General features: G+C 56.2%; 1 protein-coding gene across 4 annotated transcripts in view; it reads right to left on the bottom strand.

Annotated features, from left to right (window-relative positions):
- Positions 1 to 26,226, bottom strand: part of Kcnab2 (potassium voltage-gated channel subfamily A regulatory beta subunit 2) — an 87,781-nt gene that overhangs the window by 47,427 nt on the left and 14,128 nt on the right. Inside the window, exons 1-3 of one of the 4 annotated variants that reach the window (XM_046424546.2) lie at positions 15,015 to 15,286; positions 4,243 to 4,371; positions 3,265 to 3,300 (exon numbers count right to left, since the gene is read on the bottom strand). In XM_046424546.2, the coding sequence (XP_046280502.1) occupies positions 3,265 to 3,300; positions 4,243 to 4,319 (113 nt within the window). In that variant the 5' untranslated portion in view covers positions 4,320 to 4,371; positions 15,015 to 15,286. Of the gene's footprint in view, positions 1 to 3,264; positions 3,307 to 4,242; positions 4,372 to 15,014; positions 15,287 to 26,226 lie in introns of those variants that run through there. The other 3 variants (XM_046424544.2, XM_046424545.2, XM_046424547.2) reach the window with 3 other exon arrangements.

A 26,226-nucleotide genomic window follows, 5' to 3' on the forward strand; every position in this document is an offset into this window, starting at 1 on the left:
CTGCCTCCGTGGGCGGCTGCTTGTTAAAAGGGCCACAGGCTAGTTATTAGGGATCTAAGGATCTGGCGCAGCGGCGGCGTTTTCATTAGGGAGTGTCACTGCGAACGTCAGAAGCAAGCGGTGAATGAGGCAGTCCCACGGGGCGGCTGGAGGCAGCGAGTGCATTAGTTCTATTAGGGCATTTTCGACTCCGTGGAAGCAGCTGAATTATTCACGATCGCTGCTTCCCCTGAAAGCTCGGGAAGTGAGTTTCCGCGATGTAGCCTGGCACGGCCGGCTCCTGGTAGATGGGGTCGGGGTGCAACCCAACGTGGGGGTCCGACCCTTGGACCCTTCCCTTGGCCCCTCGCTGCCTCCACCACTGGTGTGCCAGAGGCAAGGGCTCTCAGAGCCGCTGGGGGTGGGGGTCAGGCTGTGCTACTTGTTATTTCAGAGCGATGCAGCTCACTACCGAACTCAAAAGTGTGCTTGCAGCAGGGGAGCTAGGTCCCTGTGGCCTGTGACCACCACCCACAGCAAAGGGCTGGGTGGCAAGGCCTCCCCTCAGCACCGGAAGATGCCCCTGGCAGGCTGAGCCACACGTGATGTGTCCTACGCTGCCAGCGCTCTCAGCGGCTGTAGGCCTGGAGGTCGGGCATTTGGACACGCCACTGCCATGGCCTCCAGGCAGGCAGGGCAGCCCTTCTTGACAGCACGCATCCTGGCCCCAGGCCCAGGGTGTGGCCCCTGGGGCACTACCAGTCACCCTCCTGGGGACTCCGCAGCTCTGTGGCCTTCTGGACAGTGCTGGAGTTCTGGGGTAGAGTTCTGGGGCAGACTGGGTCATTGTCCCCACTCCTTTGCCCCTCAGTATCCGTGTCCTTTGCCATGTGACTCCTAGTTCCTCCCACAGGTGGGGGAAGATATTTTCCTGCCCTTTGACTCTGGGAGGGGTCATGGTCACGAGTCTTGCTAGGAGCAGAAATGCCGGTGCTCTGTTCCACGTCTCTGAGAGACAGGGCACACTCTGCTTCTCCTCTGGCACCTCCGCCGTGGGGATACTGGGCCAAGGCCAGGCCTGGTTAAGAAGGACAAGAGGAGAGGACGCTGGGTCCACCTGCACCTTGGAGACAAACCCAGTCCCACCTAGCCGAGAGCAGCTAGTCAACCCACAGATAGACCAGCAACAGAGCTGGGCATGGTAACACACTCTGTGATCCCAACTCAGGAGGCCAAGGCAGGAGGATTGCTTGCTTGAGATCACCCTGGACCATTTAGTGAGATCCTGTCTCAAAACTAAAACAAACAAACCATCAAAAAATAACAAGGGCTGGGGCATGTAATTCAGTAGTAGAGCATCCTGGGTTTCATCCCAATACTGAAAATAAATAAAATTAAAAATTAAAAAGTCTAATTGGACAGATATACAAGCAAGAAAGAAATGAAAACTACTGCCAGGTACTGTTTTGGGGACGTTTGTTATGGAACAGTCTGTGAGTGCTGACTGATACAGGGTCTTACTAAACCCTTACCAGTCTGGGCGCTGCTCAAGGGTGGGCACCTGCCTTGAACACCTTTGCTCATCAGAGGGCCAGTCTTAAGTAGCTCCCCGAAAGTCATGCTTAGTGCCGTGTAAGGGGTGCCCTACTTGGAGTGGCATCTAGCCTGTTAAACAAAGACCACCTCCCCTTTGAGGTCATCATCGGAGGCCGCACCTGAGGGTGCACGTGAAGAGCAGCATCAGAGACCCAAAGAACAGGGTGGCCAGGACCTGTGGGCATGGAATGTGGACTGAGAGGCTGTGAGGAGGTCTTCACAGCTTTCCCTCAGGGAGGGAAGGCCTCCAGAGGATGAGGGTGCTCCCGGGGCTGGATGACCAGACACGTCCTGTGACCCTTGTTCTGAGGACCAGTTAGTGGTGCACAAGATTCCGTTATACGGACAGTCTCTGTGCTCTGTGGCCCCATCATGGAGAGCTCTCTGGGCTGGCCAGTGTGCAGCTGGGATTTTTCTGCCTGTTGCTGGGTCTCCTGCCGCTTCCGGGCTGAGAGAGCTCCCTGAGGGTGCAGGTCAGGTGTGAATGTGGCTTCATTGGTCGAATGTTTCTGGGACCAACCCCATACATTCATTAAGGTATTAAGCAATACAGACGTACGTGACGATATAAGCATTTATCAAAAAAAAAAAAAAGCATTTACAAGCCCAAATTCAGGCAAAAATCTTATTTAACCAAAATTTCAGTAGATTCAAAGAGTCAGCCATCTCTTTGGAGCTCCCTGTAAGGAATGATACCTCATAGCAGCACTGTGTGCCCAGGTCCACGGTCATGTTCAGAGGCGCTGAGGCCACTGGGTAGAGAGGAAAGTCGTATGGAAACCCAGCACAGACCCTGGCACCCACAGCCCCAGATTCTGTGCACCATCAAGACACACTCCTCAGCTCCAAGTGGGTGTGCACAACACTTGGAGCTGGTTTTGGACAGAGAGACTTCCCAGGTCTGCAACACAGGGAAGTGGCAACACAGGGAACTGTCACCAAGACCCCATGGTGCCGAGGCTGGCAGACCCCGCTGACCCCCGGCTTCAGCACAACCCCGAGATCTTGCTTCCTAAACTTGGAAACCCTCCAGGAAGTAGTATGAATCTTTTTGGTGTGTGCCCCGCTTACTGGTGAGGGAGGCAGACCAGAGGGAGGGACAGACAGGACCCTGCTGGGCCACATGCCTGGACCTCTTGATGCCACATCCCTCTGGGCACAGTTTCTTGTCAGGCAAACATCTGGTTTCTAATTTGCCAATGGGGAAGCACAACAGGAGAATGACATTGTCCATCCTGACATGATCCAAGCCACATTGGCACCGCACACCCCAAGAAGGCATCCGTCTCAATGGACCCAAGAGCTCTTTAGGTGTCAGCCCAGATCCTCAGGCAGAAGGGAGAACAATGGGCATGCGCTCTCCAGGGAGCCTGTGGCCTGGTGACAGAAGCGCAAGACCATGATTGTGGCAAGGCGTCCATCTGCTGCTGGTGAGTGCAGGGCTAACAGGAGGGCTGCTGAGAGCGACGCAGCCCAGAAGACCATTTGGTCAAACCAACAGCCAACCTCTAGGAGACTCACACGCACAACTAAGGCGACCGCACATTTTGTGTCAGGCATTACATATGCTCTGTGGGTGGGCACTGAGAGAGGCAGAGCCCTGGTGTCACCTGTGTGTGGGCACAGTCCTCCCACCCACTCCCCAGCCTTCAGCTCGCTGTATTCAAGAGAAAACGAAGAACTCATTACCTGTAAAACTGGAGCTGTCTTTTGGGGCTCCCATACCTAGTACTTCGGATGGCAATGGAGAAAAGAGAAAAAAAAAAGAGAGAGAGGAGAGAAGATAGTCCAGAGTTGGCATCAACCACAGACAAGGGCCAGCACAGAATGCATCACCAACACCCGCAGGCCTGGCCCGCCCCCTCCGCCTGCTCCGGATGCGCCTGGGTACCAAATGCTCTGCAGCAGCGCCACCCAGTGGCCACAGAGGCAGGGCCTGAGCCCCATCTGTCTGGACATGCAAGGGGCCTGCACCTGCCCTTATTTCCCCTGGTAAGTCTCTGGGAGAGGGTCTGTCTGGATTTCAGTGTGCTTTAAAAGAATATTAGAAACTCTCCAGTCAAGAGGTCAGCTGCTGCCTATGGCCACCGAGTCCTTTCTGGACAGGCATCACTTGCCCTGGGGCTCCCTGCCCCCACCCGAGTCGGCAGCTCTCGCCCAGCGCCCCCTGCTGTTCAGGGCTGCCTGTTGCGCAGATCACACCCGGGGCGGGGTTTGGAAGTGGCCTCCGTGGAGGAGGCCAAGTTGCCCTGGGAGCATCTGGCTGCCCAGTCTCTCCAGGGTTGGTAAACAGGCGAACGTGGCTCCCCAAAGGCTTGTGAGGTTGTGAGCGCAGGGGGACGTGTGGGACCACGGAGGACGCATGAGCCGTGACTTGTGAGAAATGGGAGCCCGGAAGGGCCTCGGCTCACCGCCAGGCCTCTGTTATCCTCCAGGGGAGCACTTTGGAAGTTGGGGACCAGGAAGGAATCTGTCCCGGCTCGGCGCCACCTGCAAAACCTTTGCTTTTTCTTTCCCATTTTGGTTTTCAAGAGCCTGCCTTCTTTCCTTGGAGAATGAGCAGCGCGGGTGCCTCTCAGCCCTGTGGGCCTGCTCAGTCCTGCCGCCCCCCCCAGGGAAGGCCTTGGCCTCGGGGACCCCTGCAGGGAGGGGTGGGGTGGGAGTCACCTGTAGACCATCCCGGGGGAGCCTGTCTGCCGCAGGGAGTGCCGAGCCGGGGAGACCGTGGTCGATTCTGGATACATGGAGCTGGCCTCAGTGGTCCACACCTGCTTGCTTTTTCACGGAGGGAAAGTTCTGGAAGAAAAGCAGAGTGGGGAGGGGTGGTGACAAAAGATCAGCCACCTTTGGCCAGGAGCTCCTATGATCCCAGAGGCCCAGAGGCTGTCTGTGCTCCCCGTGCATTCGTGTGGGCTGATGACAAGGGGCCAGGACTCTGAGACTCCACTCCACCATTGCCCCCTGACCTGTCCCAGGGGCCCGGCTTCTCTGAGATGACAAGTTCTGCCACCCTGCAGGAACTGGAGGGTCTGTGCTTCTCAGCCAGTCCCATCTCCCAGGAAGGGCACTGCTGCCACCCGGAGTCACCCCAGGGGTTCCCTTGGTCCTGCCTCCTGTCCATGACAGCCTCCGGTGCTGCCCCGAGCTTGTAAGAAGACTGTCAGAGGCCCCCAGCGAGCTGGGCCTGGGACTCCCTCTCTCTACAGCCCCCTAGCCCCTGAGGGTGGCTGGGTCTGGTGACTTGCTTCTCACCAGCACATGGGGGCTACAACTATATGGGGCTGTCACTTCTGTGATTGGGCAGCACAGACTGTGACTTCTACCTTGCTAGCTGACTCTCCCTCGATGGCTCTGATGAGCAAGCAGCCATGTGGGAGAGGCCCCTGTGGCAGGAACTGAGGGTGACCTCTGGTCTGCAGCTAGAGGAGCCGAGGCCTCAGCCCAACAGCCCACAAATCAGGGAATCCTTCCCCAGCTGAGCCTGCCCATGACTGTCCAGCGTGAGGTCATTTGTTACAGCGCGCTGGAAGGCAGGCAATGATTGGGCCTTCCCCAAAGGCCACGCCCAGGCCCCCCGGGGCCTTTGCACTGGCAGTTGGCTGTCATGCCCTAGGGTCCCCTTCCAGCTCCCTGGTGCTCTGGCCCTCTCTGGACAGGGGAAGTCTCTCTCACTACTTCGTCCCTGTGTCTACCATAGACCCTGCCTTCTGAAAGGGTGAAGGTCCCTAACCCAAATTCATGTGGTCCCTTTCCCATGGGCAAAGGGATCAGCACACAGCCCTGTCCACTCCAATAGACCCCTGAAATTGGCAGTGCCACGCAGCCCACGGGGGACTTTGTCCATCTTCCTTTTTTTTTTTTAAAGAGAAAGAGAGAGAGAGAGAATTTTTTTAAAGTTTATTTTTCGGTGGACACAACATCTTTATTTTATTTTTTTGTGATGCTGAGGATCGAACCCAGCGCCCCGCGAATGTCAGGCGAGCGCATTGCCGCTTGAGCTACATCCCCAGCCCTCATCTTCCTTTCTCAGAGCAGAGACCTCCTGTCCCCAGGAGGTGTCCTCCTTGGAATATTCTCCACCCACTGGTCAACACAGCTCGGGTTTAGGTCCCACTCGTAATTGAGGTCTGCTCTGAGTGAGGGGCGTGAGCCCAAGCGTATGCTCCTGCTGGAAACACGGCGACACAAGGAAGACGCACCACAGGAAAAGTGATGGGGTTGGTGATGGTTCCCTGAGATTGTTTTTAAGGTACCTCATTTGGAATTCAATGATGAAATGAAATAAAAAATGCACTTAAATCTTTAAGATCAGAGCCGAGGATGCTTGGCTGATACCAGCCCCCACAGAGGTGCCACACAGGATCCTGGGCAAACCTCTCCCCGGCCCCTCTATGTGCACTTTCACACCGCCTGGCCAGTGGACACCAGAGGCCTCCCCGTCACCTCTCCCTTTTAGTCTGAGGGTCCTCCAGGGCCACCAGCACTCAGAGGCACCAGCCATCTGCCCATCTGCCCAGGTCTATGCAGAAAGCTGTTCACTGGCTCATGAGCAGGATGTGACGCAGTGCCCAAGCCTGCTGAGGTGCTGCTCCTTGGGCCCAGGCTGGCTAGAACTTCGTCCTTGGACAGTGGCTGCTCCCCTGGCCTTGGGGTATTGAGTTCCTGTGGACGGGGGGTGGGGGGGGCACAGGGCCTCAAGGGCAGTCTCTCCTCTGAGCCCATTAGTGGCTCACACACCTCACTCCCTTAGATGACTCAGAAGCGTGAAATCACATTATCTCACTGCGGTCATTTAAAAGCTGTCGCTAAACTCCTGATGATGCTGAGCTTTAAGTCAGAGTCCCTTAATGCACAAAATGCTGCCCAGCCCCGCTGGGTGCAGGGGCTGGGGGCTGCCAGGTGAGCAACGGCATCCCAGGCCCTGAAGCACACCCAGTGGCTGAGGGTCATGGCCAGGAAACCATGGCCACAGAGCAGAGGGTGCTGCAAAGGGCCAGCCGCAGCAGCTGTCCCCAGGGGCCCCGTGGAAGACAGCCAAAGGGGAGCACAGGGGGCAGGACGGAGGCCTGGATACCGAGCCCTTAACAAGGTGCATGGCCTGCCCCACACTCCATTCTCCCGGCTGCCCAGTGTGGCACTCAAGGTTGGCTAACTTCCAGAGTTCCAGAATCACAAACCCAGCTGCATTTGAACTGGTGCTGATTCCACGGATGTGGGTGGGACCAGGAATTTGGAATTTCCGCTGAGTTCCCAGGCAGCAGAGATGCTGCTACCCAGAGACCATGCTTGAGGGCCACTGGCCTGGAGACGAGGCCCTACACCCGGTGCCTGGGGGTCAAGTCCAGCCTGCTGCCTACTTTGGCAGATAGTTTTATTGGCACGTCTCTGTGCCCATTTGTTGAGCGACTGTAGTGTTCTGAGCAGGGCTGAGCAGCTGCAGCAGGGACTGTCACAGCAGAGTCCACAACACTCACCCTCCAGCCTTTAGAGATGCCACCCTGTGGGGACCCTGTGCTGGGCTGCTGTCTCCCCCACCCAAGGGGACCACCATTGATCCACCCAGCCAGCCCAATCGAGGGCGTCACTGAGCAGGGTCTTCCTTCTCACAGAGTGCGGCCATCTGCACGTGATGAATTCCTCCCATCTGAAAAGCGGTCTCTCGGACCACTGTCTTCTCCGTCTATTCACAGGGGATTTCCTCCAAAGCACATCTTCACTGGTCTGCAATTCCTCTCCTCCCTCTGGCTCCGGCAGACCAAGCAGTCCTCGGCTCTCCCTCCTCTGCGGCAGGACCCTACACCCTCTGGGGCTTCTCTGTGCTCTTCGTCCACTCCTTCTGTCCACAAGCTGCTTCCTGTTCATCTCTCTGACCTGGACTTTGGTGACTGCCCAGGATCTGGCGGTGAATCTGTTTGCTTTTCTGAACTCCCTTTCTGCACTGCAGACCCCACGTCTGTCTCCACCCCATCAACCCCTGCACCCAGGGTTGTTTATTCAGCTGCCTGAGCATCCTCCGTGGGGATTCAGCTCCTGATGGGCCCTACCTGCTGCCTGCTCTTCCCATGACCAGAGAACAACTGAGTCAGAGCACCGTCCTCCTGGGAGTCAGTTCCTCGACTCACCCAGACTCCCGCTTCCCCTTACACACCTGCCTCATCCACCCCTGACCAAGCCCCGTGCTTCTCCCCGCATGTCCCTCCTCCCCAGCTCAGGCCTCACAGCTTCCTGCCTGGTCTCCTCTGTGCCACAGGAGCAAGACTGACCCTTTCGGATCAGGGTGTCACTTTGTGCACAACTTCTGATGGCTTTCATTCTATCCAAAGTAAACCCCAAATCTCAGCCCTGGCCTCCGGGGCAGCCCCTCCCCAGAGCCCTCCAGCTCCACCCCTTGGAGCTGTGGCCTCGCTCGCTCCTTCTGCTCAGCCACACTCCCTGGGGATCCTCCAGCCCAGTGTCCCTCCTCAGGCATCCCCCACTCCTCTTCCTCCCACCTGACTTGGCCTCTGACCCCTGAGACCTACCATGGCCCCAGCCTTTGCCTCTGTAAACCAGGGTCACCTTTCCAAGGAGGTCCCCATGGACCCGGTGTCTTACATGGCCAGCCCTGTCTTCTTGGGTTATTTTTCTCCCTCAAGATTATCACCTGCTCTATTCCTTACGGCTCACTCACTTGTCCTGTGGACGATCTCTCTCCCCACCCAGGTGCCGGAAGGGGCAAGGCAGGGGTTTTGTCTGTGGTGTTTCCATGGTAGACACTCAAGAGGAGTTTGCTGGATGAATGAGTGAATGACCATGGCTCAGCCTGCTGAAGGCCCATGGACAGCGTGCAGAAGAGGATCTCGGGCTGGGCGGTCTGTGTTCCTGCAGGCGGCACCCTTGCTCCAGTGTGGGGATGCTCCACATGCCTGGGGATCAGGGCAGCTTCCTCGGGAGAGTTCATTGCCAGCTCTGTCCAGTGGGGCTGCTCAGCGCAGCCGCAGGTGGAGGGATAATCGCTGCCACTTAGCAAGTTCTCCCGGAAGACACCTGTCCCACCCCAACCCCTTGCCTGGACTCCCAGAAGTGCTGACCCTGAGGTCAGACTCCCTCTGAGCCAGCAGCCAGGCCCCTGGTCCACAGCCACAGGGGGTTGCTGGACTCACTCTGAAGACTACTTCATGAGGAACTGCCTGTCTTGTCCATTCGGCGTTGGGGCATAGCACAGCCCACCCCCTCTGCCACTTCACAGGGGAAGGGAGGGGCTGATGAGATTCCCACAGCTTCTGCTTTGCATTCAGGATGCAGGATGCATGGATGGAGCCAATCTGCCCAGAGCCCACCTCCTGGCTCAGCAGCTGCCACCCTCCAATCAGGAACGACTGCACCCACCAAGTAGCCAATCCCCATGAAGCTGACATCCTAGTGGGGAGGCTGAGAACACCAGCTTGGCACAGTGGCTCCCGCACCAGAGGGAGGCATGCAGAGCTAAGCTGGGTGTCCCTGGGTCCCTCACCCTTAGGGCTCAGGAGGACAGGCTTTAGAAACTGTCTCCCAACCCACCAGCCCAGGAGTGACAGGAGGGGAGCTGGGTTTGGGATCTAGGTTGGAGGTAAAAGTCTGGGCTTCGCCCATCTCCTACGGTTCTACTTGGTCTCGGTGTGACCTTGAGCAGCTCTCCCTGGTTTACATTCGGAGGAACCAAAGCTCGGAGCTTTACAAAGGTCTGCTCAAACTTTTTGCACAGAATCAAAGAGAAGCAGCATGTGAAAATGCTTTGAGCCCAGGAAGAAAGATGTTAAACCAATGCCTGCTCTTGCCCTGTGCATGGTCCACTGGCAGGGACAGCAGGTGAGGGAGGACGGCCAGGGGGCTCCAGCTAAGGCATTTCTTCCTTCTCTCCATCTTATTTTTTTTTAATTTGTTTTAGTTGTAGGTAGACACAAGACCATTTATTTCATTTTTATGCGATGCTGAGGATTGAACCCAATGCCTCACATGTGCTGGGCCAGTGCTCTACCATTCAGCCACAACCCAAGCCCCTCTCCATCTTATTTTGGGAACTTTCAAACTTCAGAAAAGTTGAAAACAACCAGAATAGCAATAAACACCCGCATACTCTTCACCCTAAGCACCAAAGGTTTACATTTTTCTACCTGCATGCACTCTCTCTCTTCCCTCTGCTTTCCCCACCCTCCAGGTCCACGTGTGCACACCCACCCACATTCCCACACACCCACCCACATACCCACACACCCACATCCACCCACACACCCACACCCACCCACACACCCACACACACTTTCTCAACCATTTGAAAATAAGCGGCCATATCCAGAACTTCATCTGTGACCTCAGCACACATCTTCTGAGTACTTTGTCTTCCCAACCACATCATCATCATCATACTTAAGATAACTAATTCACTATCACCCAATAGATGAGTTCTATTCCAATTTCCCAATTATTCCATCTTGTTTTAGACTTAAAAAAAATGCAGGATCCATCAGGAATCCCACCTGGCCCTGCTGCTTCTCCAGCCCCTCTGACCCACAAGAAGCACCCTTCCCACTTTACCACCTCTTCATTCATATTTCCCGTGACACTGAGACTTTTTGAAAGGTTCTGCCCCTCAGTTCTGATCTGTCTCATTGCTGCTTGAGGATTAGATTTAGCAACCCTTTTTAGCAAGGTGGTGTCTCATGCATCCAAGCAGGAGGCGTGCACACGAGTTTGCTCTCGTGGGCGAGGCCAGGTCTGATCACTTGTCAGGGGGCATTCACCAGGACACAGCTCGCGCCCTTCTTTGTCATTACCCAGGAATCAAGGAGGGTTCTCTTAGGTGTGCGAATGTCTGGGTCCTATTTCCTCAACTGCTGCTTTTCTTGAAAGGCCAAATGCGTTGTCGTTTGGGCCCCGAGTGCAGAGTTAGTGGGAGGAGAGGAAGTCTAGTTCAAATGGAAAGAAAACACCAAGATGGATTCCTGGAGGCCTCCAACTGTTGTCAAAGCCCAGCTCCAGGAAGACCTCACCATTCAGACTCCAGGGCCTGACTGAGAGCCCCTGGGGCCAGCTGCGATTGGCTGTGAGATTGGGGTGAGCAGTGTTCTGGGAATGGACCTGCCACATGATCTTAGGTAAGGACAAGAACCTTACATACTCAAGGAGGGAGGGCAGCAGACTGGACAGGACAGCGCGAAAGACCCAGGGTCACAGGAGACCCAGAAGGAGCCTGACGGGGATGTGTGGGCTCTCTCACTCTCTCTGAGCCTCAGTTTCCTCACCCACAGAACAGGGGCCTAGCCTATAGGACCCCAGTTTCTCTGGTGGACTAATGACTGCATTTCTGGGGACAAATGCCCCAGGTGTTAGAGCAGGAGCTGTGAGAGGCCCCCTCTCTGATGCCTTCCCCTCAGCATTGGAGATGGGATCTGTGCAAGCCAGGAAACCACAGGGAAGGTCAGGCTGGGCCCAGGAATCAAGGCAGAGATTCAGGATAATGCCAGCCCCTTCTGGTTTGGCCTGGATGGTGGCTAAGCTGCTCTGACGTCCTGGCTGTCCTGGCATTTGATGTCCTCGGACACCCTGATGTCCTGGCTGGCTGAGCTGCATAGGAGGAAGGTATAAGGTCGGGTCATTGACCCAACGCCTCCCTTCTCCTGGGACCCAGGCTCTTTGCTGTGTGACACACATACAGTTGGTAGAGTACACTCCAGGCCCTGCCTGCTGTGGCCCTGTGACAGCTCACCAGTTCGCCCTTGTTGGAGACTAGTTCTTGACTCCCTGACATCATCATGGGACACACATGCTGCCTGACTGGGTCCCCTGTGACACAGAGCCAGCCCCCTCTCGCCCCCAAAGGTGTGGTGGACAAATGCTCCCTGTGAAGGGATCACTTGGAACAAGTCCCAGAGCTTCCCCTGGCACTCCAGGGAGCCAGTGCTGCTGGCTCATCTGCTGACATGAAACTGGCCATGGAAAGCAGGAGCTGCCTCTGGGTACCAGAGAAGGCCACGTGTCTGCCTCGCTGTGGTAAACTCTGGAGAACGAGAGAATGAGGCTGGCTGGCACCCTCCTTTAGCACGGGCTCTTGATCCAGGGTCAGCCCTCTGAGCACTGGAGAGAGACTCTTTCTAAAACCCTGCCTGAGGTATCACACATTTCTGTCCTCTTCTAGGGCTGGTGACAGGGTCCCATTCTCTTTGGGTGACCCAGAGGACCACTCCAGGTGCTGCAGAAGGAGACAGGGCTGCCAGGGGGTCGGACCTGGCTTTGTTGCTGGCCCTGGGCTTGAGTCCTGACTCTGCCACCCGCTGGTGTGGGGACTGGCAAATGTCTCCACCCCCCAGTGCAGATTCTTCACGCAGGAAAAGGGCTCCGTGTGCTGACGGGTGGGGAGAGCGCGCAGCAGGGGCCACAGGAGCTGGACGGGGGCTCTGGCCCAGGCCTGGGTGCGCCTCCTTCCTGGACCGTGTGCCTCTCAGAAGGCACAGGTGTCTCACAGCGCTGTCTCGCTCTCCAGAAGCTCTCTCTTTGGGTCCTTGTATTCGCTCTGATATCTGCTCTCCCTGCTCTCGGCTTCCTGTCAGAAAACTTGCTCTCCCTTCCGCTTTCCCAGAAAAAGGCTAATCTTTTGTAAACGTGACAGGCCACACACAGGAATGACCACCCTGCTCTGGTGTCACAGTGGCCCCTCTGGGTTTTGGGCTCTCTGTAGCTGCATCCCAATTCTGAATTGTCCTGGAAGCTCAAAATCACCACAAGCCAATCCCTAGGCCACAGAGGACTTGTATGCACTATCGATTGCCATGTGGCAAGGACCCATGGCTGAAAACAGGCCAGCCCTAGGAACAAGAGGGAGGGGTCCCTGGGAGGCGGGCACCAGGAGGCCATCTTGAAGGGTGGCTTCTGCAGCATCAGTGATGGACAGTTCCCCACGTTGACCCCTGTCTTCACCTTTCCTGTGAGCACTGGGGCGTCTGCTCTGCCAGGCAGGGAGCCTTGTCTCTGTTCGCTGATGTGTGTCCCGGAGCCAGAGAAGCCCCAGTGCCAGGTGACACTTAGTGATGAGGACCGAGGGACCAGGAGGAAGAGGCTCCTAACTTCTGGGCAGGCCTCCAGCTGGCTCTTGGAAGCCTCAGGGCTCGGGGTGGGGACTCCCGCTTGTGCTGGTGGAGCTGAGGTCCTCAATGAACATGGTGCCTCTCAATGCTGGGAAACCACCCTGCCAGGCCCCTGAAGTGTCTGCTGTGACAGTCGCATGGCCAAGGCTGGAAGAACCACGGTGCTGACAGCAGGCCTCATGGAGGGACAGGAAGAGGTGTAACCGCTGGAAACCACAAGTCACGGAATGGTGCTTGTGCGACACACCCTTCCTCCCTGGGGAGGTCAGGGGCCCCTCTGACGGGAGCCCACTCCGCCCATGAGCTGGGCTCTTGCTGAAGCTGGGTGCATTGGGTCAGTTCTGCTCATGGGCAACGAGCAGAGAGTTGCTAGAAGGGTGCCTGGAGGAGCTGGAGGTCAGCACAGCCCAGTTCCCATCTGCACCTCCCAGAGCTTGCCCGATGCAGGCTGGAGGGTGGGGAAGAAGAAGAGTGGAGAGGTAACCAGGGCCCTAGGTCACGTCCAGGCCCCCTGTTTTTGTCCCGGAAAACCCTCAAAACTCCTGAGGCCTGAGCCTGGGGCCTGCTAATCTGACACTAAACAGCATGGATGTCACATGATTCAGGCAACGGAAGAAGCATCTGGACCAACCACAGAGCTCAACATCAAGACCACTGGAGGGAGCATTTGATAACACATCTCATCGGTGCCTCATAAAAAATGTTTAGAAAGATCATAAACTAAAATCCTCAACCTAACCTTTTCAAAGCAACATCCAATTACAATTCCTATTACAACCTCCACAGCGACCCCGCACAGAACCCAGGTCTAGCCCCACGTCCAGCCTGTTGCAAGGACAGTTCACATTCACATCTAATTAATGCCACATTAATTGCCGCCAGCTTTCCCAGCACAATGTTCACATGCCTTCCCTACACAACAAAAGCCCCCCAGACCCGCACCTGACTCGCACACCTGCCTGCTGGAGCGGGAGCCCTGCTGCTCTTGGCCTGGGCTTATTGGCTGGGTCCAGGGGCCAAGGCCCCAGGCTTAGGAGCCCCCTCCTTCCTCCCTGAGAGGGAACGGGGGCTCAGACCCCAGCTGGCTCAGCATCCTGTCCTGGAGGAAGGGACTAACGGCTCGGCAGCTTCCGGCCCCCATGTTTGTCCTCCCAGGATTGTTCTCGGAACTCAGAGAAGGTCCAGGACAACGTCTGAGGAGCTGGGTCCCTGGGCATCCAAGTGCAGGGCTCCTGGCCCCTGGCCACCACAGGTGGCATAGTGTGGTGCCGTGCTGGGGTCACCCGGCACCTGGCAGAGGGACCCCAGCACTGTGCAGCAGTCTGTGTACTGTGGCAACTTGGGGTGAGCTGCGGGGTTCTTGCCCACAGCCCCCTCTGGGCTGGAGGTAGCAGGTGCTCCCCGGCTCTGGGACCCCCATGACCACATGCTCAGGCCACACGGTCCCCGCTTCTGTCATTGCTCAATGCACACGTGGCACTGTGCCTCCCCACGTGGACAGCCGACGAGCAGCCTGCTCCCTGCTTCCCCCACCACACCCACACCCCACACCCACATCCTGCTGGGGGGAAGTGAGGGAGAGAGCACGGCAGGGAGGGAGGAAGCCATGTCCACCAGGAGATCCTGGCCCTGTCCTCGCAGAGCGATGGCGGGGCCGACACACTGTGGCGCCGGGCGCTGCAGGCTATCTGTCCTTCAGGGTGGAGCTGCAGTGGAGGAGGTCTGGGGGGCCCTCCACCCTCTACCCCTGCCCCGAGTTCAGCCCCAGGGGCAGAGGGGAGACCCGGGACGGGAAATGTTTGCTGTCAAGAGAGGCCCTTGCTCTCTCCATTCAGAGACTGGAGGACCCTGGCCAGGGCTTCCTGGGAACGGACAGATGGGCAGGCCACTCCGGGAGCCACCGGGGACTGCTCAGCAGCTCTTTGCCATCCGCCTGCCACCCTCTCTCCCATGGAGGGACAGGGGCGGCCCTGCAGGGGTCTTGATCACCCTGTGTCTCTCCCTCTTGGCCCAGGGTTGAAAGCAGATCCATGGAGAACTGTCACAGGCAGACACCTCTGCGGCGCAGTGCCACTGTGCCTGGCCCCTGAGCAGTGGCTTGGTGTGTGTGTGTGTGTGTGTGTGTGTGTCTGCTGCAGTCCTAGTAGGTTGGACAGGAAGCCACACAGGGCCACAAGAGGCCTGGGTAGGGCAGGGCGTCTGCAGGAGCAGCTTCCCTCGGGCTGTGTCCATCCTATGGGGGATGGGCACGGGTCTCGGACACGCGGGGGCACCCAAGCCTTGCCAGGGAGCAGACACAAACCCGTCCTGGGAGGCACAATCCCCAAAGCACCCTGGTACCTGCTCCTGAACCGGAATGCCAGTCGGGACCATGTTCCGTGTGTCTGTGGCGGAAGGTGAAGTCACTGCTCTGCTGCACAGCAAACCGCCCGGGACCACAGGCCCAACAGGAAGTTGGTGTGGCCCATGCCAGGGCCCCGCGGGGCTGCCTCTGCACAGCGGAGGCGCCTAGCAAACCAGGGCCCGTGAGGTGCCAGGGTGTGGCCTCTGGTTCCAGCCCCCTGATCCAGGCGGGAGGGCCCCAGGCACCACCGACCCTCCTGGCCGTGCAGCAGCGGGGGAGGAGGAGGGGCAGGAGAGGGCACGCCCTGTCGTGTCCCCACCCTCCTGCTCATGGTGACCCCTCCAGAAGAGAGGCAGACCTGCCCCATCAGTCTGGGAGCCCCTGTCTCAGGGCAGGGAGGAAGGGACAGCAAGCAGCTACCAGCAGCCCTGGGAAGGGGTACTGCAGCCACCTTATGCTGCAGATGACCACACTAAGAGTCGGGGACTCAGCTGCAGGCTGGGATTTGAACCCAGGCCTGGCTGACTCCATGGCTCTGCTCTGACCTGTGAATGCCTACAACGTGCCCTGCCCTACCCGGTCAGGGGATGGTGCAGACTGACTGTGGGGGGCTTTCCTCACCCCCTAAGCTGGGCACTGAGTAAGAACGCAGAGGCCTGGGAGATGAGCAAGAGGAAGAGCGAAGGGGAAAAGGGGAATGGAAGAGACAGGGAGACACCAGAGGGAGGTGCAGGAGGCAGGGCCCATGTTGAGCCCCGTTGGGGTGTGCCGCCAGCCCTCACCGTGAAATGCACTTTAGAGGAAATTAAGGTCCACAAATATCAGATAGCCCCCAAGGCCACCCGGCCACCAGTGGCCAGGCGGGCACCAGAGCCAAGGCTGTTCTGCTTCAGACTGGGGCTCTGTCCTCATGCACATCTAGCATCACTGCCCGCTGAACCTCCGACCCTGGACAGGTGACCCCACAACCACAGGGAACGGGGCCACAGTTATACTCTGGTCCCAGCACACAACACGTCTGTGAACACAGACTTTATCCACGCCATCATCACAGACCACGCAGTGACTACAGAACCTCAGGGTGGGAGAAAGCCCAACCCGCCAAGCAGACCTCGGGCTCGGCAGCCGCTCTGCCGTTTCAGACACACAGAACAGCCTCAGCTGCAGCCCTGGCCCTTAAAACTAAATTGTGATTCTTCAGACACCTGCCAACTCTTTTTAATCAAAGTTACTTTAGGCCAGGGAGGGAGGCGACTGTCCAATACTGGGTGACAAAGTCAGAAATACCTAATTTAGGGGCTGGGGTTGAGCGCTTGCCTAGCATGTGCAGGGTCTTGGGTTCGATCCTCAGTATCATATAAAAATGAATGAATAGAATGAGGATATTGTGTCCAACTACAACTAAAAAATAAGTATTAAAAAAAAAAGAAATACTTGGCTGGAGTTGTAGCCCGTTGCCTTGCAAGTGCGAGGCACTGAGTTCAATCCTAGCACCACATTAAAAAAAAAAACAAAAAAACATAAAGGCATTGAGTCCATCTACAACTTAAAAAAAAAAAAAAAGAAGTACTTAATTTAAAAGACACTGTCAACAGTAAGAAAGGTGCTGGGCATGTTGGTGCCTGCTTGTAATCCCAGCAGCTTAGGAGGCTGAGGCAGGAGGATTGTAAGTTCAAGGCCAGCCTCAGCAATTTAGCCAGGCTCTGAACAACTCAGTGAAACTCTGTCTCAAAAAAAAAAAAAAGTCTGGGGATGTAGCTTAGTGGCAAAAAGCCCCTGGGTCAAATCCCAGGTACCAAAAATAAATGGATAGATAAATAAATATATAAATGCATAAATAAAATAAATAAAAAGGGCTGGGGATGTGGCTCAGTGGTTAATTGCCCCTGGATCCAAGCCCTGATACTGAAAAACAAAGCAACAAACAAACAAACAAAACAGTAGAAAAGGAGAAGATACTTAGACATCCCATGCCTGATAAGAGGTTGATACCCAGACTACACAGAGAAGTCCTGAGGCTCACAGGAGAAGACCGAGCAACTTGGTTGGAAAATGGGAGAAGGACTAGAACACATTTCCCCCAAAGCCAACTTGCTAATCAGTAAGCGCACGGGAAGATGCTCAACGTCACTGGCCACGAGGGAACTGCAGATCCAACCGTGATGAGATACTGCCTCACACCCACCAGGCGGCTACTGTGAAAAAACAGAAAGTGCTGGCGAGATGTGGAGAGTCGGAACCCCTGTGTGCCGTTGGTTGCAACCGAAGATGGCGCAGCTGCTGTGGCAACGGTGGGCGGTTCCTCAGGAACGTGTAAAGAGAACCAGCACCTGACCCAGAATTCCACTTCTGGGATCTCACCGTGAAGAACTGGGAGCAGTACCTTAAGGAGGTAGCCGGTTCCTGGCAGTGTCATTCAGAAGAGCTCAACAAGACAACCTGAGTGTCCACCAGTGATGTACAGTCAGTGGATAAGCTGGATGTGGCCCGTCCATCCAAAGGGACATTACTCACCCGTCAAAGAGGCAGGGAACTGTGACACAGACTATCAGGTGGAGGGACCTTGAGGACATTAGCTAAGGAAGCCACCCCAGAGACAAACACTGAAGGATCCCCCTGATGGGAGGTCCTTAGAGACACCCATGGAGCAGGGTGGCCAGGGTGGGGTGGGGAAGTGGGAGGCGCTGTTTCATGGGACAGAGTTTCAGGTCTACAAGGTGACGAGAGGTTTGGAGACGGGCGGTGGAGATGTCTGCACACCATGAATGTACTTTATACCATTCAACTGTCCTTAAAACAGTTAAATCAGTAAGACTTACAATGTATCTTCTCCCACAGTAAAAAGAAGAAAATTGGACAATAAGAGGAAGTACTTCATGCAGTCAACAGGCCGCTCTACCCCTGCCCTCGTGGAGACCTATTTAAGCTAGGAAGCAAACTTGGCAGATACGTTTGCTGGCAGGCCCAGCTGTCACCTATGACCCCACTTCCCAAATTATCTCCTAGCTGGGGTGGCCTGAGACACAGGGAAGATGAGGCTTCCGGAAAGTTCTATGTTCCCGAAGTAGGAGACTGTCTGTCCTGGCATGTTCCTGTTACAGACAAGGCTAGGCACCAAGTTCTGCTTCCATTTCCAGTAGGTGGCGGACATCTCTGCTGGATTGGGGCCACATATAGGCCGAGGTGACACATGCCTCTTGGATCAACTTGGATCCTGTCCTCTCAAGCCTACCCCAGAACAAGGCTGGTCTTGGGAGCATCAAAAATCTCCTGCTGAGTGGGGACCGCACAGCAGTTCTTCCGGCATCTAGGTATTTCCATCAAGGAACAGGACTGAACAAGTCCACGTTGATAGGACTCACGTTCCTCCAGGCCTGCACTATGGGCAGCCACGTTTCCCAAGGGGCTCCAGGGGATGCACATTCCTTGGCAAGTTCCCGTGCTGGTGGGTCTCGAGGCCTCCAGCCTCGGGAACTCTAAGCAGATGTTCCAGCGGGGACAGCTGGGATGACAATAAGGTCCTAGTGTGATCCGAGATGGGCTTCCCCACTTTTGCTTGGTAGGGACAATAACAAATCAAGTCCCTCTGTGGTGTGACAGGCCTTCAAGTGTCTGAGGACTCTTGGCCTTGCTCTTCAGCTGGACACTGTTCTCAAGGGTCTTCTTTTCATCCTTTGGCCCGAGGTTTCTGCCTTAAGCCAACACAGTTCTCTTTGGCCAATGCCTTGGATGCGTGGCTGTCACACCCAAGCCTTATGAAACCCTGCAGGCTGGCTTGGTGACTGTGCCCATTGCACATGGAAGCTGAGAAGGGGTCAGTTAGTTGTTAGCCAGTGACCGGGAAGTAGGGATCCAAAGCTCCAGTGAGAGTCCAGAGCCCCACTGGCTCAGCCGGCCTTCAGTGGCCTCTCTGTGGAACACTGACACGGAGGCCATGCTCTTTCAAGGGCGTTTTCATTTGTCCACCTCCTTCCTAAAATGGCGGAGGCAGCAGGATCCCGACCCGTTGTCAGGTCAGTGGTGAGTGGAGGGAGGCGGCCTCTGTCCGTGCCCTGGGCTGGGGCCGGCAAACTGTTGCAGCCCAACGGCCAAATCCAGCGCATCGCCTGTTTATGCACAGCCCCAGCTAGGAGAGGTTTCCACATTTTAAAATGGGAGGAAAAAACCAAAGGAAGGTACTATTTCGTGATTCGTAAAAGTGATGCGGACTTCAAATCTCGGTGTCCGCGGAGACGTTTTGTTGGCCCAGGGCCACGCTGGCTTGTCTTGGCTCCGGCTGCCGTGACAAAATATCAGAGATGAGGTGGCTCACAACAGACACACTTCTGGAGGCTGGAAATGCAAGACTGAGATGGAGGTGCTCTCAGCTCTGTCCCTGTCACCTATGTCCCTGCCCTCTTCCCGCTTGCCGAGGGCCCAAGGTGGAGAGCAGCTCAAGCCTCCCATGTGGGGCTTCACTTCATGGCCCTGGTTACCTCCCCAAGCCGCGCCTCTTAGAGCCACCCACAGGGAGCTGGGGCTTCAACGCTGGGTGTGGGGCATGGGCACTCAGCACCTAGCACCTACTTGCATGGTCCCTGGCTGCTGGCCTCTCACACCACGATGGCACGGCTGAGTTCAGATGCACCTCAGCCGACGACAGGGCTGCAGACTGATGAGCCCTCCTAACTCGAGAGTGTCCTCTGTTGAAAAGGCACCCAATACTGTGATAAGCCCATTATAAAGCTGAAAAGTCGTATGTTGAGCCTCTGCGAGGCCGGGCAGTTTGAAGGTGCACCGAGTTGCAAGTCCAAGACGTGTTCTGTACAGATCCTCAGATCCCGGTCCAGGACAGCGCCTCCACCCTGCTTCACACACACCCTTCCCGTGACACACCCTCCTCGCTGCACCCCAGGCCCCAGGCCCCAGCCCCACCTACCATCCTTGCTTCCCGTGCTGACTCTCGGACTTCTCCTTGGTCTGCGTACTGATTTGATGAAGCAAGACGACCTGCCGGGAGCTCCTGCTGCTGTCCTGGGTGCACTCCTGGTTACTGGGGTCTGGTTTGCCTGTGTGGTTGACTTCCCAGACAGCTCCAGGATTCTAGTGAGTTTTTCTTTGACGGGATCATAACCTCCTCCCCTGGGGATTTGACACGCTAATCCATTCTAACAACTGATACCCAGAAGGCAGACCCATTTCGGCAGCAGTGTGATTGTGATTGGTAGCATTTGGTCTGTCCCCATTCAAAACCTGGCTCTGGGGGAGGAAGGGGATGTAGTAGATCCACTGGACACTGGGCAGCCTCTTCCTAGGGTGGGGGCGTCCTGCAGAGCCTGGTGTGTGCTCAGCAGTGACATCTCTGTCCTCCTGCCCCCACCTGAGTGGAGGTGGGTGCAAGCAGTCCCCAAAGCCTTCATGCAAACGCAGACCTTTGGTTTAAAAAGCTCCTTGTGTCATTCTGTGGGAGACACGTGCCCAGTGACACATCATATGAAATTTCAAATGCTCAAGACGGGCCAAGTAGAAAGGCCAAAGCTAATTCTGTGCTTGGCTCTGTGGTCCGTGGAAAGGATCCCCTCCCTTGAGAGCACCGTTGTCCAGGGGGTAGAGGCGTTGCCACGGTCTGAGGTTTGAAATAGCTCTCCATGATTCATGGAAGCCGAGGGACATGGGGCAATCTCAGTGTACCCCAAGGAGAAGGACCCCCAGGAGCAGGTGTCTCTCCCGCCCAGCTCAGTGGAGTCGACCTGCTCTCCCCTGCCAGATGGATGGGGAATGGAACAGCAGGGGGGGCCTGGCAGGTGGCCCAGAGGACCCTGCCTGGTCCAAGTGACTGTGGGAGGACCCTTCACTGACAGCCCAAGGGCCTGCAGGCAGCAGGTGGGCATTCTTGACTGAGAAGCATGTAGGGTGGGGCTGGAGGCTGATCACATGACTAAACATCCTGGCCAACACTTCTACTTTATACAAGACAAACCAAAGTATTGCAGATTTTTTTTTTTTTTTAACGATGCCTCTAAAGCCTCAAATAAACATCAGCAAACTAAAACCACACCAGACCCAAACCCAGCATTAGTTGCCGTTGTTCCTGGACAGATGCTTCCCTAGGATGCTTAAGCATATGATAAAGAAACCAGAGATGTTTCAGGCTTTGTGGCTGGTCAGTCCCTGTTGCAACTGCTCAACGGCAGGGTGCAAAAGCAGCCAGAGATGACCGGCTGCGTTCCAATAAAGCTTTATTCACAAAAACCAGCAGTGGGCTGGAGGTGTGGGCTGAGGTGCCCTCAGGTGTGATCTGCACACCTCTGATCACAGTTTAAAAAAAGGTGATGTCCATCCTAATGAAGTGAAGACCCAAGTGCAAATCCTCACGATGCCCTTGGCACCTGCTGCTCTGTTCCTCCAGAAGCTGGCCTTATGTGTGCCCAGCCACAGCCTCGTCCTCTGGGGGTCATTCTGAGTATGGAGGGGAACCTCCCTGGCCAAGCAACCCCCATGCTGGCCGTGAGAGGCCCCCTGGGCACCCTGAGCATCCTCAGGCTGTTCTTGCTTTCTCACAATTCATCTTCGGATTGCAGGCCTGATTAATCTCTTCCGGAGTAAACACTGTAAAGCCGTCTTGCCAGCCCTCTCCACGATGCTGTCATCAGCAGAGAGGCAGAGCTGGGGACAGCTGCTGCGTGGCCCGGGCTGCTGCCTCTAACGCAGCACTATTTTTGGAGACTGCTTGTGCCTCGTTTATTTCTGTTTGGAGTTGCTCACGCAGACTGTGCTCGCTTTCTCTCTCCCGTGCTGAATTAAATGAACACAGCGTTGTAAGTCCCGCCTGGGTCACCTCCTATGTGAGTGCAGATGAGCACCTGGAGAGCTCGGCCGGGGAGGGGCCACCTGGCCTCTGCTCCAGTCCTCGGCTTTGTGTGACACTGGCCTGCCCTCTGCAGGACAGGGATGAGGGCCTCGCTCTTTTGGGTGTGGTGATTAGTCTGGTCCTGGGGTAAAGGCTGGCTTCAGGGACCACGCCCCATATTGGACCCCATACTGAATGGCTGGGGTCCAGGACATCCGGGAAGGGCCCTCTGAGTTCCAAGTGCCTAGTGCCGTGTAGGGGAGCTAAAGGATAGCCCCTGACACAACCTGGGCAGTGTCACTACGCAGGGATCAGTGTCAGAGCTTTGGTGACCGGGTGGCCCCAGGGAGACCTTGGGTAAGGGCTTCATATGCACTCACGCCTTAAGTCTTGCTCCCAAATCCTGCAAGGCTTCGTCATCCTTAGCCACAGAGGACAACTGTGGAAGCTGAGCTTGGAGAGGGTGATGAGCCTGCCCTGTCACCTGCGAGTGGCAGTTCTGGGGGTCTATCCTCTAAACATCCTGTGCCTTCACCAGCAGAGAAGTCCAGGGACAAACACAGGGGCGGTCCTCATGAGGAGACCCTCAATCCGCCTTGAGCTGAGGCTGCCTGGGTCAGGTGGAGGAGGTGGAGGTGACCAGGGGCTGATGAATTTGAGATGCTGGGGCCTCAGAGGCGGCTGGTGGGTCCATGCAGCGTGTGAGAGAAGACAGGAGTCCAGGGTGGCCCCAGGTTGAACTGTCAGCTTCCCAGACGAAGCTAACAGTGGCGGTGTGCAGCCTGAGGTGCTTGTTGGACAAGTCCTGGGTGCGTAGGCTGCTGGTGTCCTCGGGATCCTCTGGGGCCCCTGTGCCACAGGGCCTTTGCAGGTGCAGCTCCTTCGTTCTGGATGTTCTTCCTTGTCACGTCTCCAGAGAGGCCAACCTGGAGAGCTCCATCCATTATGACATTGTGTTTTTTCTGCCAAAGGCATACCTGTCTGTGAAGGCTGCTCATGTGACTGTCCCTCACCAGATGGTGAGTCCCGGAGGATGGTGGGACCAGGGTCTGTCCCATTTCCTGCTGAGCCCCTTGTGCCCAGGACAGGGCCTGACAGCTTGTTGGTGCCCAGACTGCCTTTGCTGAAGGCGCACATGTGTGCCAGCCTGCTCTGGACGAGCAGCTTTTGGCTTACAGGTAACAGACACCAGTGAGGCCGAAGCGCAGAGTGGAGGGAAGTGGAGCGGTGGGAGGTCATGTTCTGGCTGCTCTTCCTAGGGAGGCCGAGGGCGTCCTGCAGAACCTTCCAAGGGCTTCCTTGGCAAGACTATGGCCACACAGGCTCCTGGGTTCTCAGGCTAAGATTCAACTCAACAGTCTCTGTCAGGTCTGCAGCCCTTCTCCCCCACCTCAGCACGATGCTGGTGCAAGAAGCACGTGTGAAGAGCCGGGCATCTCATGGCATGTGCACGGACATATGTACATTTGTAAATACATGCAGACACACCTCTACCACCACCATTTCCACCACCACCATCTCCACCTCCACCATCACCACCATCACCATCTCCACCTCCACCATCATTACCATCTCCACCTCCACCATCACCATCTCCACCTCCACCATCTCCACCTCCACCATCACCATCTCCACCTCCTCCATCACCATCTCCGCCTCCACCATCTCTGCCTCCACCATTTCCACCTCCACCATCACCACCATTACCATCTCCACCTCCACCATCACCACCATTACCATCTCCACCTCCACCATCACCACCATTACCATCTCCACCTCCACCATCTCCCACCTCCACCATCTCCGCCTCCACCATCTCCACCTCCACCATCACCGCCTTCACCATCTCCGCCTTCACCCTACCACCTCCTCCACCATCACCACCTCCACCACCTCCACCTCCATCATCACCATCTCCACCATTTCCACCTCCACTATCACTGCCTCCACCATCTCCACCTCCACCCTACCACCTCCTCCAGCATCACCATCTCTATCATCATTACCTCCACCATCACCACCTCCACCATCTCCATCTCCACCATCACCACCTCCACCATCTCTACCTCCAACACTACCATACCCACCCCCCACCTCCTTCTCCACCACCTGCACCTCTACCTCTAACCAGCCCAGAGTCTGCTGCAGTGGCCACACCCAGGTCTGAATGGGTCACCCCATACTACTCAAAGTGGTCTCTCGGATGAGCATCAGCAGGGAGGAGTTTTCTACCTCCTACGCCTCATCTACCTGCATCTTCTGGAAGATTTGCCCAAAGACAGGCAATCCTGAGGAGCAAAGGGCTGGGAAAATCCTCTGCCCGACTGCAAACCAACACTCTCAATGAACCACCCGCCATTTCCCCTGGACTTCCATGGCAATCTTTGGGGAACTCTCTCTATGTCTCTTGGGTTTCAGTCTTGGACACTAGAATGCTAGCTTAGCCCCTGGATTCCCAGGAAAACCTCTCCCCAACTAGGGGGGTATGGGGCTGACCTGCCCATCATGGGCTGCCCCATCTCTGGCAAGCACCTCTTCCCCAGCTTGCCCTTGACCTGCACCTGACCTCTGACCAGGTATTCCACCTGTGGACTAAGGGAACTGGGGCTGACTGGAGATGATTAGCAGGTAGCCTACAACTGAATTCCTGGAGAATGGCTGGTGACTTATGGCACTCCCCAGGCAGGGGTTCTCTGAGCATGCCTGGTGCACCCCGGGTCCCACTGAGACAGGCCTGGCAGGCAGTATCACCTACTTTTCCAGATAACCTTTTAAGGATGATTAGTAATGCCGGGTTTCTCCTCTATTGCAGGGACTGAAAATTTCATTTCAAAATAATGATTTAAGTGTAGCCAGGCATGGTGGCACATGCCTGCAATCCCAGGAACTGGGGAGGCTGAGGTAGGAGAATTGCAAGTTCAAAGCCAGACTCGGCAGCTTACTGAGGCCCTAAGCAACTTAACAAAACCCTGTTTAAAATACAAAGAGCTGGGGATGTGGCTCAGTGGTTAAGCATCCCTGGGTTAAAACAAAAAAGAAGTATCAATGACTAAAAGGAAAATATAAACTAAGAAATAGGATGGGTGGTGTGTACCTATGACCCAAATCACAAGAGGAAAGGCTAATGATTGAAGTGTAAGAAATACTTGCCAAAGGCAGATGGAGACAGAGAGATGGAGGAAGAGGATCAGAGACAGAGCGACAGAGAGAGGGGGAGCAACCGGGTGCCAGAGCAGGCTCCCTGATCTCCCATGGCCCTCGTGACCCCATTCCCAGCCATCCCGGAAGGCGTGTAGCCTGCACTGTGGGACCGGGGGGCAGAGAGTAGATTCCAGGTCATACGCCATTGTTTTTCTTAAAACTAAACTTATATCCCTTTTCTGTGAAGGTGTGCCAGAGTTCCTCCATTATAGGAAGTTGACCAAGAGAATCAAGGGAGAGACCAGAACCCAGGCAGGACAGCATGTTCTGGGGCAGCCCTGCCTAGAAGCCTGGTGGGGGTGGGGGTTCCAAGTTGGGGGCTGCATCTGACCACAGATGGGCATCTGCACACACACGAACACACGCATGTGCAAATGCACATCCACTCAGCCCACCAGCCAAGCTGGTGCCTGATCATCTACCAGAGGTGCCGTGGAAGGGCTCTCCCTGCATACCCAGCCCTTCACCTCAGGCCAGTGCCAACTCTGTGCTTCCTGCCTATGCAAGGGGCTGAACCTCCAGGCATAGTGGGTCCTGGGAAGCCACCTGCTACTCGGAAAAGCAGATGCTCCAAAGGACGGGTGACGTTCGAGGACCAGGACTCCACGGAGGGTGGGGTGCCCAGCCCCGCAAGGCCATCTGGTGAGCCTCAGACTCATCTCACGAATGTCTAGGCAAGGCCCATCTCAACATGCTGGCCAGGGTGGAGCTCACCACGGATGCTCTAGCTTTTGTCCCCTTGGCATGCCTGTGTCTTGCCTTTGTGGCTCTCACTGTGGCTACTCTCTGAGGAATGGGGCAGGGCTGCCCAGGGCCTCCTTCTGGGGCCCAGGCCACAGTCACAGGACACCTTCTCCAGGTGGCCCCACGCCTGACTTTCCTGCAGAGGGGCAGCCCCTCTGCTGGCTGGGGGGCAGACGAGGTTCAAGGCACAGTGAGATGCCTGGGGCTGGCGGGCAGGGACAGCGCTCAGGATAGCGAGAGCCACTTCTCAGGCTGCCACTTCCTTGGCACAGCCCTCGAGGTCCCGAGGCCACCAAGAGCAGTTCTCAGCCCCTCTGAGGTTGGGGGCAGCAGGTCTTGTCCTGAAAGATTCTCAGAGAGGGTGGGTAGAGGGTCCAGGGTGTCCTGTCCTTGGGAGCAAACAGGCCACTAGCAGGGTGAGGGGGACACAGTGC

Source organism: Marmota monax, unplaced genomic scaffold (genome assembly GCF_021218885.2).
Source record: "Marmota monax isolate L192 unplaced genomic scaffold, Marmota_monax_Labrador192_F-V1.1 WCK01_AAM20220418_F8-fsc00080, whole genome shotgun sequence".
NCBI lineage: Eukaryota > Metazoa > Chordata > Mammalia > Rodentia > Sciuridae > Marmota > Marmota monax.